Source organism: Lissotriton helveticus, chromosome 7, assembly GCF_964261635.1.
Source record: "Lissotriton helveticus chromosome 7, aLisHel1.1, whole genome shotgun sequence".
In the NCBI taxonomy this organism is placed as follows: domain Eukaryota; kingdom Metazoa; phylum Chordata; class Amphibia; order Caudata; family Salamandridae; genus Lissotriton; species Lissotriton helveticus.
Window position 1 is genome coordinate 1,929,071,684 of NC_136068.1, and position 15,540 is coordinate 1,929,087,223.

General features: G+C 47.7%; 1 protein-coding gene across 1 annotated transcript in view; it reads right to left on the reverse strand.

Annotated features, from left to right (window-relative positions):
- LOC144767887 (uncharacterized) overlaps positions 1 to 15,540 on the reverse strand; it is an 82,357-nt gene that overhangs the window by 29,102 nt on the left and 37,715 nt on the right. Inside the window, exons 4-5 of the mRNA XM_078651238.1 lie at positions 8,541 to 8,642; positions 4,838 to 4,951 (exon numbers count right to left, since the gene is read on the reverse strand). Of these exons, the coding sequence (XP_078507364.1) occupies positions 4,838 to 4,951; positions 8,541 to 8,642 (216 nt within the window). The remainder of the gene's footprint in view (positions 1 to 4,837; positions 4,952 to 8,540; positions 8,643 to 15,540) is intronic.

The following is a 15,540-nucleotide window of genomic DNA, read 5'->3' on the forward strand; positions in this document are numbered from 1 at the left end:
CATAGTACTATTTCCCAAATACGTCCCTATTAAGAGTCGGGCGGAATAAAACAAACACGTCTTAATGAGTTGATTTCAATCGGTTGGTGAAAAAAGGAGCATAGCTTAATTGGGTAATAATGCGTGTCACATAAAGGTCAGGAAGTTGACAAGAAAATGCAACTTCAAGTATCTAGCAAAGCATGATTTATTATTATTTTCTGAGTGGACAAACAGTAATTTTTTTTATTTGTATCGACGACCGAAACAACGGCAGTAATGCACCGTACTAGAGCTTTGACATTATTTCAACATGTAAATGTTTCACACTCGTCTTACTAATGTACCAATGTTAGTTCCACATCACGAAGCCATTAGTTCAAGATAGAGGCGGCCCTGGGGTCACTCCCAAGTGGATGTTTTCGGTGATTCACAACAAATCCCCAGATCACTCCTCGGAATATATAGGAGTCCCTAAAGTCATCCACAATGGATTCCTGTAGAAAACCAAAGCAGACAAATTACCCAGACAGAAGTGACCAGGTGAGAACGGTTGCATTATTGCAGGAAGCACAAACGTGAGCTGCCACATAAAAAGATTTGTCCAAAGGCAGAATATTTTCCTGTGGAGAAATAATTTCCTCTGAACGTCCATTCCTTCCACAATCCCACCAGGAAGGGCACAAACCCCTGCCCTTCACAGAAGTAAATGTGTGTGTGTTTATGGGTGGCCAACTACTTAAAGGTTTGTGCAAGTTCACTTCATTTTGTAGGGCAAATCCCTTTCCCCTAGAATACCCTTTACTCTAGCCCTGAACTTGTGAATGCAGAAATGCAGCCACAGGACAGGTTGCCCGCATTCATGGGCGCACTTTATGATCCCTACTCTCTGGACGAGGATTTGCATTCTATCTCACCAGTGCTATATACATTGTGGACTATTGCACCTACAGGACGGGCTGTGAATCGTCCAAGTTGTTCCTTTACAGTCATATAGGTTCACTAGAAAACTTTGACTATGTGTGATAAGGGTGTGCTCTGTGTTGACTCCCACAGGCCTTAACCCCCCCCCCCCAAATACGCAGAGAAATACCCTTTGGGTCTGCGCAGCTCAGCCATTGATTGCATGATTTCTAATCTCAGCCTGTTAATTAATTACATATGTAGTTTTGCCTGTTCATGGCACCAGACATTGGCTTGTGCTTTTAGGAGGGTGGTAATTGGGGAGAAGGGTTTCAGGTGATATATATTTTTTTGATACGTACATGAAGGAGGCCGCCTGCCACCTTGATCCATTGCTCCTTTGTTGGAGTAACTTCACAGCTAAAGGACCCTATTGACGCCTACACAGAGCTGAAGGAGCAGCCGGTCAGGTCTGCAGGAATGTTTTTGGAAGCGCTTAAGGCCATAACGCTGGGAGGTATCATCAAGTACTGCACAGGACAAAAACGCAAAGCCCTGCAACACCTAACAGACCAGTGAACAGTGCAGTGTAGGTATGAAAAACAGAACTGGCGTAGACATTTTCCTATTTCAATTTTCACTCTTGACTCATATCTAGAGTACAATTTGAGTGAATGACAATAAATAACAATCTACATGTCATAGTGTTGATGTTTTGGCGCTTATATATTATCTTAAAGGTGTCTTCATCAGGACTAGATGGTAGTACCATGAAATAAAGAAGAACTGGATCAATAATCTGAATGTAATGACCACCAGGTCCACAGGTCACAGACATATATCCTCCTCTGAGGATTTCTACTTGGAACACTAAGAAGAATCAATGGGTCGCAATAAAAGGTGTTCAATTTCAGGCCTCAACGCTAGGGAGAGGTGTGGTGCCGTGGCCAGGGCGACTGACTCTAGAATCTGGGGATCACGGTTCAATCCCCGGCACCGGTTGCAGATTAGCCCAGCACCATGTGACTCTGGGCAACAGTTTGCTTAATCTTCCCGACGGCGCCTAGAGACCCTTACGGGTGATTGTGCGTTTTACAAATGTGGATTATTATTATTATTATTGAATCAGGTTTGCTGTGAAAAGCATGTGTTAAAGTCAATAGGCTTACAAGGGTGGTTTATTATCACACTTTCTAAAACTTGCTGGCATGTATTTTTTGCATGGAATCTCACAGATTACCGTAATATTAAAGCATTTTCATGTAGACGACCCACTCGAACAAACAGTGGGCATGGAAGGTTGTACTGTGCTAATCCTTATTCTGTCCTCTTAGGAGGGATTTTACATTGTTTTTACAACTTCATTTTTTACATAGTTGGCATTTCATAACAGAACACCTAATGATTGCCTTGTTCAAATGCTGATACCCAACACAGGAGGTCTCAGCTGGTTATGGTGGCAAGCCATTGAACAAAAGCGTTGATGCAGAGCCATCTGTGGCACAGTCCAAGAATTGGAAACATGTACAAAATACAGAGAGGAAGCATATACAACCCTTTCTAAAATGGCATAACAAGGATTCTCACAATACAAGCCTACCCCAGTGTTTGTCGCAAGGATAGCAAACACAAAAGGTCAGGCCTGCAACGATAGATCCTGTGCAACAAAGCACCTGCCTGCAGCCTCTAACTCAGTGAATGACAATCCCCCGCTACAGGCCTACTGGCTTCAACTAGGATTTTGACAATAAAATAATGTAGGCCTAATGTTTATGACAAACTTCCATAATAAACATATCAGTCCTATGGCATCTGACATTACTTTCCAAATGTAATCCATAGGGCCCGTTGAAGCCTTTACCCCTAGCATGGCAACACATGCATACTGAAGTGCACGTAAGGTAGAAACCATCATGCACACAGTTATAAGACAATCTCACGAAGCCCCAACACATGGATTATCACTGCAAACATTTCTAGCCACAGGATTATCATAGGGCATAACCGACAAAAAGTACCCTTGCCTACAACCGGTAATTTGTGAAATTCCATGAAACAAAAATACTCTCTGCAGGTTTCAGCACGTAGTAATAACAACAGACTCTTACATGCCCGTTGACTTTAAGATGCGCTTTTCACAATAGACAACAAATAAAACATAAGAGAACATCAATAAATAAATCAGGCCTACTGCTTTTATTGTGACTCTTCATAATAAACAGATCAGGGTTATCCGCTTCGACGCGGCTGGAATTCACCTGCTGTGCGGGAGAATTTCACGAGTGCGCGAAACGGACAGCTCCTGGCAATCCTCCGCATACGCCCTCCGTGACGTCGGACGGCCAGGGGACGTCCGACGCATGGAAGAGGTTATAGCTTTGGTCGCTGGTTTCCACTTTAACAAAACAGCCCTGCTGTATTGAGCAAAATGCGCAACACAAATACTCTTTTTTAGTGGAAGCACACAACTTCTGTCCAATCAAATGCTATCCAAAAAGCAAGCAACAGATGGTGGCGAGAAAGCCCCTTTCTTAGTAGTACTTCTGAAAGCTCTTTTGCTGTTTGTCACCTAAGATCACGAACAGGAGCACTGGCATGCAAGACCTCTCAAATTCAAGGACTGGAAATGGAAAGGGAACTTGAAGTTCACAGAAATAACGTGCTCTGAAAGATCTTCAAGTGGATCCCCACCGAGTTCAGAAAGAAAGTCACCCACACACTCATCAGCAGCAGACTCAACTACGGCAACGCACTCTACGCCGGCATCACCCAGAAACTCCTCAAGAAACTGCAGAACATTCAGAACGCCTCTGCCAGACTCATCCTCAATATCCCCCGCTGCAGCCACCTCACCAGCCACCCAAGAGACCTCCACTGGCTCCCGGTTAACTACAGAATCACCTTCAAGCTCTTCACACACGCCTACAAAGCCCATATGATGCGGGACCTGTGTACCTTAACCACCGCCTCCCATTCCAAGCACCCACCAGAGATCTCTGTTCCGCCCATGTGGCCATGGCCAATGTCCCACGTATCCGCAAGACCACGGCTGGAGGAAGGTCCTTCTCCTACCTCGCAGCAAAGACCTGGAACACCCTGCCTCTACCCCTCAGGCAATCACCGTCACTGCCTCAATTCAGGAAAGACCTCAAGACCTGGCTCTTAGACTGAATCACAGCGCCTTTGGCAGATCAGCGGCCCTCCCTCCTCTCCCCCCAGTGACTCGAGACCCTTACAAGTGAGTAGTCGCGCTTTACAAGTCACCTGATCGATTAAATGATTGATAAGTGCACTGCAAGTCCTCTCTCTAGTTTAAGAGTGGAAACAGAAATGGGACTTGTGTGGAAGACGCACACTCTTGCCCGTCTAGAGTGTTGTGTCAAACACTAGAATGAAGACAACAGGTAAAACACAAAAAGTGGCAAGGCGAGAGGTAGAAGAGATGACCTGAATAGGCGGTAAAGAATGTCTTTAGCAGAGAATCAGGAGACTGCACCAACACATTGAAAGTTTTAAAAAGTTAGTTAAAAATAAAACAAAATGAGTGATTCATTCTTTTGTTATTCACACCACATCCCTTGCTGATACGGTCTTATCGTTAAGGAAATATTTTAAAGAACAGATATCCAAAAATATGTTCCCCAAAGAATGTCTGCCCTGAAAGTAACATAACAGTAAAGTAGGGAAACAAAGTTTTGGTCAGAAAGGGGAATAGAGAATGGCTAATTAAACAAAAAAAGGTGTAACAAGAGGTCATCATTTTTTATCTCCTTTAAATCAGCAATGCATAAACACAATTTAAAATGTGCATCATATTTTTTCAGTGGACTATTGTGGCTAAAGTAACCAGTACGGTAGATTATATTACGAGAGATCAGAAATAGTTTGTCACGGTGTAGGCAGGGGCTCTCAGAAATCACATCCCTCTTACAACTGGGAGGATATCTCTGCTCACCTGCGGGGATGATGGGATCTTCTCTGGTACCCAAGTCGCGACAGGCAGTAAAGCAGAACTCTTCTGCTTCTTCCTTTATTGTGAACGGAACAACAGGTGCGTTACATGCACTCTCTGTTAAAAAAAGAAATAATAATTCAACTCTAAATATATTAAACAGGACTGTCTGTACGTTGCCTATTACATAAAATTACAATGATTAGCAGACTAAGTAAAAGACAATTTGTCCATCTGTGGTAACTTTGTCACTTTCCTCCCATAAGACCTCTTGCTCTCCCAATTACGTGGAACCTTGCCGCTTTCAAGACTCAATACTGCCCTGCTCAAACCGTTCCTAAAATACAAGGCCAGGGGCACATGGGACCAACCTCCTGTAAATTCCTGCTATTCACCACGTCCCTTGTATGCAAAATGACCCCTAGCCAGAGATTGGACCTCTTATCAAGCAGAGCCCAAGAGTGACTGCATGACATCTCTGCCTTGCCAGGTCAAACGTAGAGTGAATCAGGTTTGTTGAAAACTTTGACAAAGTATTCATTTATGAGAGCGGAGAGACGGTCCCATCTATTGGATGCATGTGGATCTGTCCCTCCGCTCATCTCCAGAACGGTGACATACCCTGGAGGAATCTTTTACCCTCGTTGATTGGGTATGAATGCATGCAGGGCCTTTAATCCAGGGCGAGGCCAGGTGCCATACTTATGAAATGCAGGTCTCCTTACCAGAAGGGCATTTTGCCCAGTTTGGACCGTGCACCCAAACCACACCGCTTGGTGAGATAAATAAAGATCATAAACAAGCATTTGCAATGCAATAGGTCTCGCATTATGAAAGTTTGAGCTATTGGTCTTGTAAATGACAATTTTTTATTTATGTGTTGATTTTGAAAATAGCTAAATTAATAGCTTTGTCATTTTCAATGCCAATAGTTATAACTTTCGCACATGTGACGACTATAGCATTTGTAAGGCAACATGTTTTGTATTTACGTGACTTAAATGTATTGATATTACAAATAGCAACGGCTTTTAATTTTTTAAAATAATTAATACTTAAATAAAAGTGATTGTAATTTATATTGGCAATAGCTTAAACTTTTGTAAATAACGTTTATGAAGATTATGTTCAGTGTATTTTATTGTGATGAAAATCCAAGAACAGAAGTGAAATAACATCTTTTTGTGACATTTGTAATAAAGCTTGAAACATTGAGAGAACATAATTGAACCAGTTGTTGTTGAATGGTTGCACAGATTGATGCTGTGGTGGTGCTGAGTGATGCTGTGGTGGTGCTGAGTGATGCTGTGGTGGTGCTGAGTGATGCTGGGATTGCGCTGAGTGGTGTTGTGGTGGTGCTGAGTGATGCTGTGGTAGTGCTGAGTGATGCTGTGGTGGTGCTGAGTGATGCTGTGGTGGTGCTGAGTGATGCTGTGGTGCTGCTGAGTGATGCTGTGGTGGTGCTGCTGAGTTCTCTCTGCAACTGCACTCTGCAACTGCACTCTGCAACTGCACTCTGCAACTGCACTCTGCAACTGCACTCTGCACTCTGAATCTGCACTCTGAATCTGCACTCTGCACTCTGCACTCTGCACTCTGCACTCTGCACTCTGCACTCTGCACTCTGCACTCTGAATCTGCACTCTGCACTCTGAATCTGCACTCTGCACTCACAATCTGCACTCACAATCTGCACTCTGCACTCACAATCTGCACTCTGCACTCACAATCTGCACTCTGCACTCACAATCTGCACTCACAATCTGCACTCTCAATCTGCACTCTGCACTCTGAATCTGCACTCTGAATCTGCACTCTGAATCTGCACTCTGAATCTGCACTCTGCACTCTGAATCTGCACACTGAATCTGCACTCTGAATCTGCACACTGAATCTGCACTCTGAATCTGCACTCTGAATCTGCACTCTGAATCTGCACTCTGAACTCTGAATCTGCACTCTGCACTCTGAATCTGCACTCTGCACTCACAATCTGCACTCTGCACTCACAATCTGCACTCTGCACTCACAATCTGCACTCTGCACTCACAATCTGCACTCTGCACTCACAATCTGCACTCTGCACTCACAATCTGCACTCTGCACTCACAATCTGCACTCTGCACTCTGAATCTGCACTCTGCACTCACAATCTGCACTCTGAATCTGCACTCTGCACTCTGAATCTGCACTCTGCACTCACAATCTGCACTCACAATCTGCACTCACAATCTGCACTCTGCACACTGCACTCTGAATCTGCACTCTGCACTCTACATATGGTATGTTATGCTTACATACGTTCCATATATTATCCATGTATATGCCACATTTAGTTAAGAATATATGTTCTGTTTAGTTACATTACTTTGTTTGTATACCCTTTTATGCTGCTCTAAAGTTATTTCAATGGGTGAAATGCGGAGCCTGGGTAGCAGGAAGGAGAAGATAAGAGAGTGCATCGAGTGCGGACTTGTGAGCAAGCGCCTTAAGCAATCAGGATGCTACTTCAAGGCACGTAGACAGGGTCGTAATACCCAATGATACTCGTAAAGGTAGCTACAAAAAATGGCGTTATGTTGTGCACACACCCTGCAAAGATGCTTGTAGCGCCTGAAGTCACATGTTGAACCTGGTGTTGTTCGCTACAATAGACGATAGTTATCAGTGAGGTTTGTTCCACCATGAAACGAAAGTTCGCTGCCGAGAGTAACAAGGCAGTGCTGGGAGGGGGGCTGCGCACCAACTGAAGTGCTCTGGTTGCACGGCCTGCGGCCGTGTGAAGTCTTATCAGTGAGGTTTGTTCCACCATGAAACGAAAGTTGGCTGCCGAGAGTAACAAGGCAGTGCTGGGAGGGGGTCTGCGCCCCAACTGAAGTGCTCTGGTTGCACGGCCTGCGGCCGTGTGAAGTGATAAGACTTTGAAGTATGTCACGGCGCCTGAGGGGAGAGCAGAGAGAAGAGAAGGCTTGTGCGGGCAGAAAGGACGGCCGTGGGAGGTGGGAGGAGAATTCGGCATGGCTGGGGAGGGGGAGGAGAAATGAAAGTAAAGGGAGGTGCTGGTGTGGGAGGAGTGCTGCTACGGCCTGGGGGAAGCTGGCTGGGGAGGGGGAGGAGAAATGAATGTAAGGCTGTGGGGAACAGAGTTTATGACCCAAAAGCGCGTGCCTGTGGCCACGTGAACTTCAAGAAAACCGCAAGGACCGAAGCCCTTGGTTTGACGAGGATTTCGAGCACTTGAATTCTCGCTCCTCAATGCGCTTGCGCGCATTGTAGGTCACGAGACCTAAAAACGCTTGAAGCCTTCACTTTGTTTAGGTAGTGTAATGTGGGCCACAGCCTCTGCAGCCAACACACATGCCGCTTTGCTTTTAGTTCTGGGGCCTTTTGATCTTTACCCTTTTTTGAGTCAATGAACAACCTTTACATCTCAGATATTTGTGACAACACGAATCTATTCAAAGATGATGCATGTCTACAGCAAGTACACCGCCTCGGCTGAGTACTCGCACTTGCTAAGGATGGCAAAGATCTGAGCTTCAAAGAACTACTCTTCTCCATGGTTAAGACAGTCTTTTCAAGATGTTTTGTATATTTAACACTACAAGCAGTAATTAGGACTTCTTAAGTGGGAAGACAAGGGGTTAGAAGGTATCTACCATTTCTTATGGACATTACTCCAAAATGAGAACTACAACTCGCTCACCTCGGACACCGCCCAGTCCTGTGCTTCTTTCGGAGTCCTTCGGGTCCAGTAGGAAGGAGTCCCTGTCGTCATCATCACTGGATGATGCATCAAGTGTTGGTCCTTTTATATAAAATATAAATGCATCATTCGAAAGGGAAAGAAACCCCACCAGAGTGCTGAGCACAGATTTCTCTATTTGACGATTTCATTACCCTGACCCGTGGGCAGAGGTGCTTATCCAACATAAACCCAAATACATAAAACAAGAAGTAAAGCGATGGGCGTTAATAAAACAGTACAAAGAGAAGAAAAACACAATATCAAAAATACTTGACAAAAAAGTTAATAAGGTATTTAGAGGTCAATAATGGTTGAAGGGGCTAATCATTGTACTTTGGAAACAATAAACCAACTTACTACAGGAGAATGGAAAATAAAAGACAGAAATTGGTTATAAAGAAATTCTATGCTTTTTTTTATTGTGGCCAAGAGTCTGACATCAGTAACATTTATAACACCATGGAATTTGAAATACGCATAATGCATGAGATTGAGTTTTAGCAATAAGTTGTTTTTGGTGACACACCTTTACAGTGATAACTATTCAATTCCCCCCAGGGAGGGGGGTGGAGATAGTTAGGGTGGTAGTGTGGCGGGGAGACTGTTAGGGTGGTGGTGTGGCGGAGGAGACTGTTAGGGTGGTGGTGTGGCGGGGAGACTGTTAGGGTGGTGGTGTGATTGGGGAGACTGTTAGGGTGGTGGTGTGGCGAGGGAGACTGTTAGGGTGGGGGTGTGGCGGAGGAGACAGTTAGGGTGGGGGTGTGGCGAGGGAGACAGTTAGGGTGGGGGTGTGGCGAGGGAGACTGTTAGGGTGGGGGTGTGGCGGAGGAGACTGTTAGGGTGGGGGTGTGGCGGAGGAGACAGTTAGGGTGGGGGTGTGGCGGAGGAGACAGTTAGGGTGGTGGTGTGGCGGGGGAGACTGTTAGGGTGGTGGTGTGGCAGAGGAGACTGTTAGGGTGGGGGTGTGGCGGAGGAGACAGTTAGGGTGGTGGTGTGGCGGGGGAGACTGTTAGGGTGGGGGTGTGGTGGGGGAGACTGTTAGGGTGGGGGTGTGGCGAGGGAGACTGTTAGGGTGGGGGTGTGGCGGAGGAGACTGTTAGGGTGGGGGTGTGGCGGAGGAGACTGTTAGGGTGGGGGTGTGGCGGAGGAGACAGTTAGGGTGGTGGTGTGGCGGGGGAGACTGTTAGGGTGGTGGTGTGGCAGAGGAGACTTTTAGGGTGGTGGTGTGGCAGAGCAGACGGTGGTGGTGTGGCGGAGGAGACAGTTAGGGAATGTGGTGTGGCGGGGGAGACTGTTAGGTTGGTGGTGTGGCAGAGGAGACTGTTAGGGTGGGGGTGTGGCGGAGGAGACAGTTAGGGTGGTGGTGTGGCGGGGGAGACTGTTAGGGTGGTGGTGTGGCGGGGGAGACTTTTAGGGTGGTGGTGTGGCAGAGGAGACAGTTAGGGTGGTGGTGTGGCAGGGGAGACTTTTAGGGTGGTGGTGTGGTGGAGGAGACAGTTAGGGTGGTGGTGTGGTGGGGGAGACTGTTAGGGTGGGGGTGTGGCGGGGGAGACTGTTAGGGTGGTGGTGTGGCAGAGGAGACTTTTAGGGTGGTGGTGTGGCGGAGGAGACGTGGTGGTGTGGCGGAGGAGACAGTTAGGGTAGTGGTGTGGCGGGGGAGACTGTTAGGGTGGTGGTGTGGTGGAGGAGACGTGGTGGTGTGGCGGAGGAGACAGTTAGGGTGGTGGTGTGGCGAGGGAGACAGTTAGGGTGGGGGTGTGGCGGGGGAGACTGTTAGGGTGGTGGTGTGGCAGAGGAGACTGTTAGGGTGGGGGTGTGGCGGAGGAGACAGTTAGGGTGGTGGTGTGGCGGGGGAGACTGTTAGGGTGGTGGTGTGGCAGAGGAGACTGTTAGGGTGGTGGTGTGGCGAGGGAGACTGTTAGGGTGGGGGTGTGGCGGAGGAGACTGTTAGGGTGGGGGTGTGGCGGAGGAGACTGTTAGGGTGGGGGTGTGGCGGAGGAGACAGTTAGGGTGGTGGTGTGGCGGGGGAGACTGTTAGGGTGGTGGTGTGGCAGAGGAGACTGTTAGGGTGGGGGTGTGGCGGAGGAGACAGTTAGGGTGGTGGTGTGGCGGGGGAGACTGTTAGGGTGGTGGTGTGGCGGGGGAGACTGTTAGGGTGGTGGTGTGGCAGAGGAGACTGTTAGGGTGGGGGTGTGGCGGAGGAGACAGTTAGGGTAGTGGTGTGGTGGAGGAGACAGTTAGGGTGGTGGTGTGGCGGGGGAGACTTTTAGGGTGGTGGTGTGGCAGAGGAGACAGTTAGGGTGGTGGTGTGGCAGGGGAGACTTTTAGGGTGGTGGTGTGGTGGAGGAGACAGTTAGGGTGGTGGTGTGGTGGGGGAGACTGTTAGGGTGGGGGTGTGGCGGGGGAGACTGTTAGGGTGGTGGTGTGGCAGAGGAGACTTTTAGGGTGGTGGTGTGGCGGAGGAGACGTGGTGGTGTGGCGGAGGAGACAGTTAGGGTAGTGGTGTGGCGGGGGAGACTGTTAGGGTGGTGGTGTGGTGGAGGAGACGTGGTGCTGTGGCGGAGGAGACAGTTAGGGTGGTGGTGTGGCGGGGGAGACTTTTAGGGTGGTGGTGTGGCAGAGGAGACAGCTAGGGTGGTGGTGTGGCGGGGGAGACTTTTAGGGTGGTGGTGTGGTGGAGGAGACAGTTAGGGTGGTGGTGTGGTGGGGGAGACTGTTAGGGTGGTGGTGTGGCGGAGGAGACTTTTAGGGTGGTGGTGTGGCGGAGGAGACGGTGGTGGTGTGGCGGAGGAGACAGTTAGGGTAGTGGTGTGGCGGGGAAGACTGTTAGGGTGGTGGTCTGGCGTGGAGACTGTTAGGGTGGTGGTGTGACAGAGGAGACAGTTAGGGTGGTGGTGTGGCGGGGGAGACTTTTAGGGTGGTGGTGTGGTGGAGGAGACAGTTAGGGTGGTGGTGTGGTGGGGGAGACGGTTAGGGTGGTGGTGTGGCGGGGGAGACTGTTAGGGTGGTGGTGTGGCAGAGGAGACTTTTAGGGTGGTGGTGTGGCGGAGCAGACGGTGGTGGTGTGGCGGAGGAGACAGTTAGGGTAGTGGTGTGGCGGAGGAGACAGTTAGGGTAGTGGTGTGGCGGAGGAGACTGTTAGGGTGGTGGTGTGGCGGAGGAGACGGTGGTGTGGCGGAGGAGACGGTGGTGTGGCGGGGGAGACTTTTAGGGTGGTGGTGTGGCAGAGGAGACAGTTAGGGTGGTGGTGTGGCGGGGGAGACTTTTAGGGTGGTGGTGTGGTGGAGGAGACAGTTAGGGTGGTGGTGTGGTGGGGAGACTGTTAGGGTGGTGGTGTGGTGGGGAGACTGTTAGGGTGGTGGTGTGGCGGAGGAGACTTTTAGGGTGGTGGTGTGGCGGAGGAGACGGTGGTGGTGTGGCGGAGGTGACGGTGGTGGTGTGGCGGAGGAGACAGTTAGGGAATGTGGTGTGGCGGGGGAGACTGTTAGGTTGGTGGTGTGGCGGAGGAGACTTTTAGGGTGGGGGCAAGGCTGCTATTCCAAGTATATCTCCATGGCGTCTAGTGGGCTTTAGCTTCCCTGGGGGGCACACAGAGAATCTGCCCTCTATACTCATGGGGAAGAAAAAGCATTCTACGGAACAGAAGCAGCACATCAGTTTGTGCTGCAGCGGAGCTTTTAGTTAATAAGAAATGGAAGATAACAATTTTTATTCGTAAATAATAAAAATATTGGTGCAAACATTTCACACCTTGCGTCCAGGCTTGATAATTCATAATGACATTTAAACAACAGGTCAAGCTACTCAGGAGCTCTTATTTAAAAAAAAAAGTATAGCCAAAGGGGTGGCTTCTCTGATGCAGATGGGGGGAGAAGCAGGAAGGTCACGAGGTGGAGGGAGAGGCGAAAGACATTTGCCTATGTTTAACCTCTTGACTTATGTCTAGTTCAGATTTATTTTATTTTTATTTATAAAGTTTTATATAGCGCAAACAAGATCCCGAGGGATATCAGAGCACTTTACAATAAGTTGGAAGAGAGGACAATATGAAATATACACAGCAATTGTGAAGAAAAAAATGCTAAACAGTAAACAATGGTACATGTAGAGGGACTAATATTATGCAAAAGAGACGATCCTTCACTGTTAGTTGTGCCATGGAGATAGAAACCAAGAAACAACGGCCTTATGAGTGCCTCCACCCCTTATGGTAAGAATGTGCTCATTAGGAATCTTTTGGCTTCCAGTTTGAAAGCCGTCGTCGAGGTGAGTCTGCGTACATCCAAAGGAAGAGAGTTCCATATTTTAGGGGCAGCACCAGAGAAGGCTCGGTGACACGTTCTCTTTTTGCTACGGATGATAGGTTTCGGGAGGAGAATAGAGGCGCTTCTGGATGCCCTCTCCCCACAGGATAATTCAAGTTTTTGTGCCAGATACGTGAGAGTATGGTAATGAAGGGCTTTGTGCGCCAGGATTGCAATCTTTAGCTGGATTTGTGCTTCAAAGGGTAGCCAGTTGAGAGATATGTGCTCATTTCGTTTGGAGCCTGTAGTCAGTCTTGCAAGTTCAGCGAGGCCCTAAGTAGAGCCAAGGCGTATTTAGGAAGGCCACAGAGAGTTGCACTGCCATAGTCTAACCTTGGTAAGACAAGGGCTTGTACCACCTGCTTTAAATCCTTTTGTGGCAGGAACGGTTTGATATTTTTAAGTGTCCTCATCAAGTGGTTCGCTCCCTTACACACATTGCTGATATGAGTCTTCATACTCAGGTGCTTGTCCACTGTGACTCCGAACGATTTGGCTGAGTCTATGATAATCGGAGTGCAGTTGAAAGCAGTGAGGTGAGACATCCAGAGATCGATCTCGGGGGTGTGGTTCGGCGGGGAGATGAGCAAGAACTCCGTTTTGGAAGTGTTGAGCAGGAGATGATTCTCCGTTAACCAATTGTGAGTCGACGTGAGGATAGAATTAAGGGCCAGATCTAGGAGGCCAAATACCGGTTGGTAACGGACGATTTCGGCCGTTACCGACCGGTATTTGGAGTTTCAGATGTAGGGGGCCTTAAATTTACCGATTCGGTATATTTACAGATTCGGTAAATATACAGATTCTGTAAATTACCGAATCGGTAAATTTGTGATGTAGGTGGCCCTTAGGATGTAGGTGGCCCTTAAGAATTCGTTATTTACCATGACATACTATGTCATGGTAAATAACGAATTCCTGTGTACATGCACTTCTGTGCATGTACACCTGTGCCATGTGGCACACATACATGCCCTTAGGGCATGTATGTGTGTCACATAGCACACAAGCCAGAATCAGGGGTGCAACAGGGTGTCAAAGTGACACCCTGTCCCCCTTGCAAATTCGGTAATTTTACCGAATCGGTATTTACCGATTCGGTAATTGACATTGATTCCTATAGAAATCAATGGCAATTACCGAATCGGTAAATACCGATTCGGTAATTACAGAATCATACAGATTTGGTAAAAATTACCCAATTTTTTCCTACATCTGATTTACCGAATGTAGAATACCGAATCGGTAAAATTCGGTATCCTAGAGTCGGTAAATCAGATTTACCTACATCGGGCCCTAAGTGAGATGATGTTATCCATGGATGACATTTTCAAATAGAGTTGTGTGTCGTCGGCATACATGTGGAAGAGAATGTTCAGAGAGTTAAGTGAGTTAGCAAGAGGTTCCAAGAAAAGGTTGAAGAGGATAGGAGAAAGGGCGGATCCTTGGGGGAATCCCATAAGTACTGGGGAGGGCTGAGACAGGGAGAGTGGTCTGTCTTGACTCTTTGAGATCTGTGAAGAAGGAAGGATGAGAAACAGTGGAGCACCCGGTACGAGAAACCCATTCTGTTTTGTAGGATGGATAGGAGAATGTCATGATTGACCGTATCGAATGCAGAGGAGAGGTCTAGGAGGATCAAGAGGCAGGATTTATTTTTGGCAATCATTTTCAGGATGTCATCAAAAATGTGTATGAGGGACGATTCAGTGCTGTGACCCCTCCGGAAACCGGATTGATGAGGGTCTAGGAATTGGTAATTCTCAATGTGAGTGCAGAGCTGGGATTGGACACATTTTTCAAGAAGTTTCGCTAGGGTGGAGATGTTGGAGATAGGACGGAAGTTATTGAGATCCGATTTATCAGCGTTTATTTTTTTTAGAATAGGTGAGAACGGGGCTGCTTTTAGGCAGTCGGGGATCGAGCCTTGAGATAAGGAGGCATTTACAATCCTGGTCCAGGTGGGGATGAGAGCGCTCTTGATCTCTTTGAAGATAACCGGAGGCAGCGGGTCACCGAAGTGGTTTGACGGGTTGATATTCTGGAGAATCTTTTCAATGTCTTTTTCACTAAAAGGGGAAAAGGAGACCCATGAAGCATTGTTCTTAGCGTTAAAGGCGGTCGGGATATGCTTTTCAGGGAAGTCGGAGGGCGAGGCAGCTAAAGAGGCGGGCAATAGGGCCTTCTTAGAGGTCAATGGAGATAAGTTGTGATCTCTCCGTGAAGAAAGCGTCAAATTCCTCGCAATAGGGAGGGTTACTATTCGAATCAGAGAGGCTTGGAGCAGTAACAGATTGCTGTTTGACCAGTTCGAAGAGTTTCTTGGGGCGATTTGCCGCTTGGTCTAGTTGTAATCTGAAGTAGTCAACCTTAGCTTTCTTGATCTGTGTATTGTAGAGGCTTCTGACATCTCTCAGAAGTTTTAGTTGATCAAAGGAGGGATTTGGATCGCCAGTATCGTTCGGCTGCTCTAAGGTTGCGACGTTCGGAATGTAAGTTTTCATTGTACCCCGGTTTGGAAATTTTTGATGAAGTATTTTTAAGGTGGAGTGGAGCAATGTCATCCATGATCTTGGCGATGCTCGAATTGTAGTGGTCCGTGAGAGTTTAAACCTCAACCAAGTCAGCTTGGGAGGAAAGGACGCATTTACAAT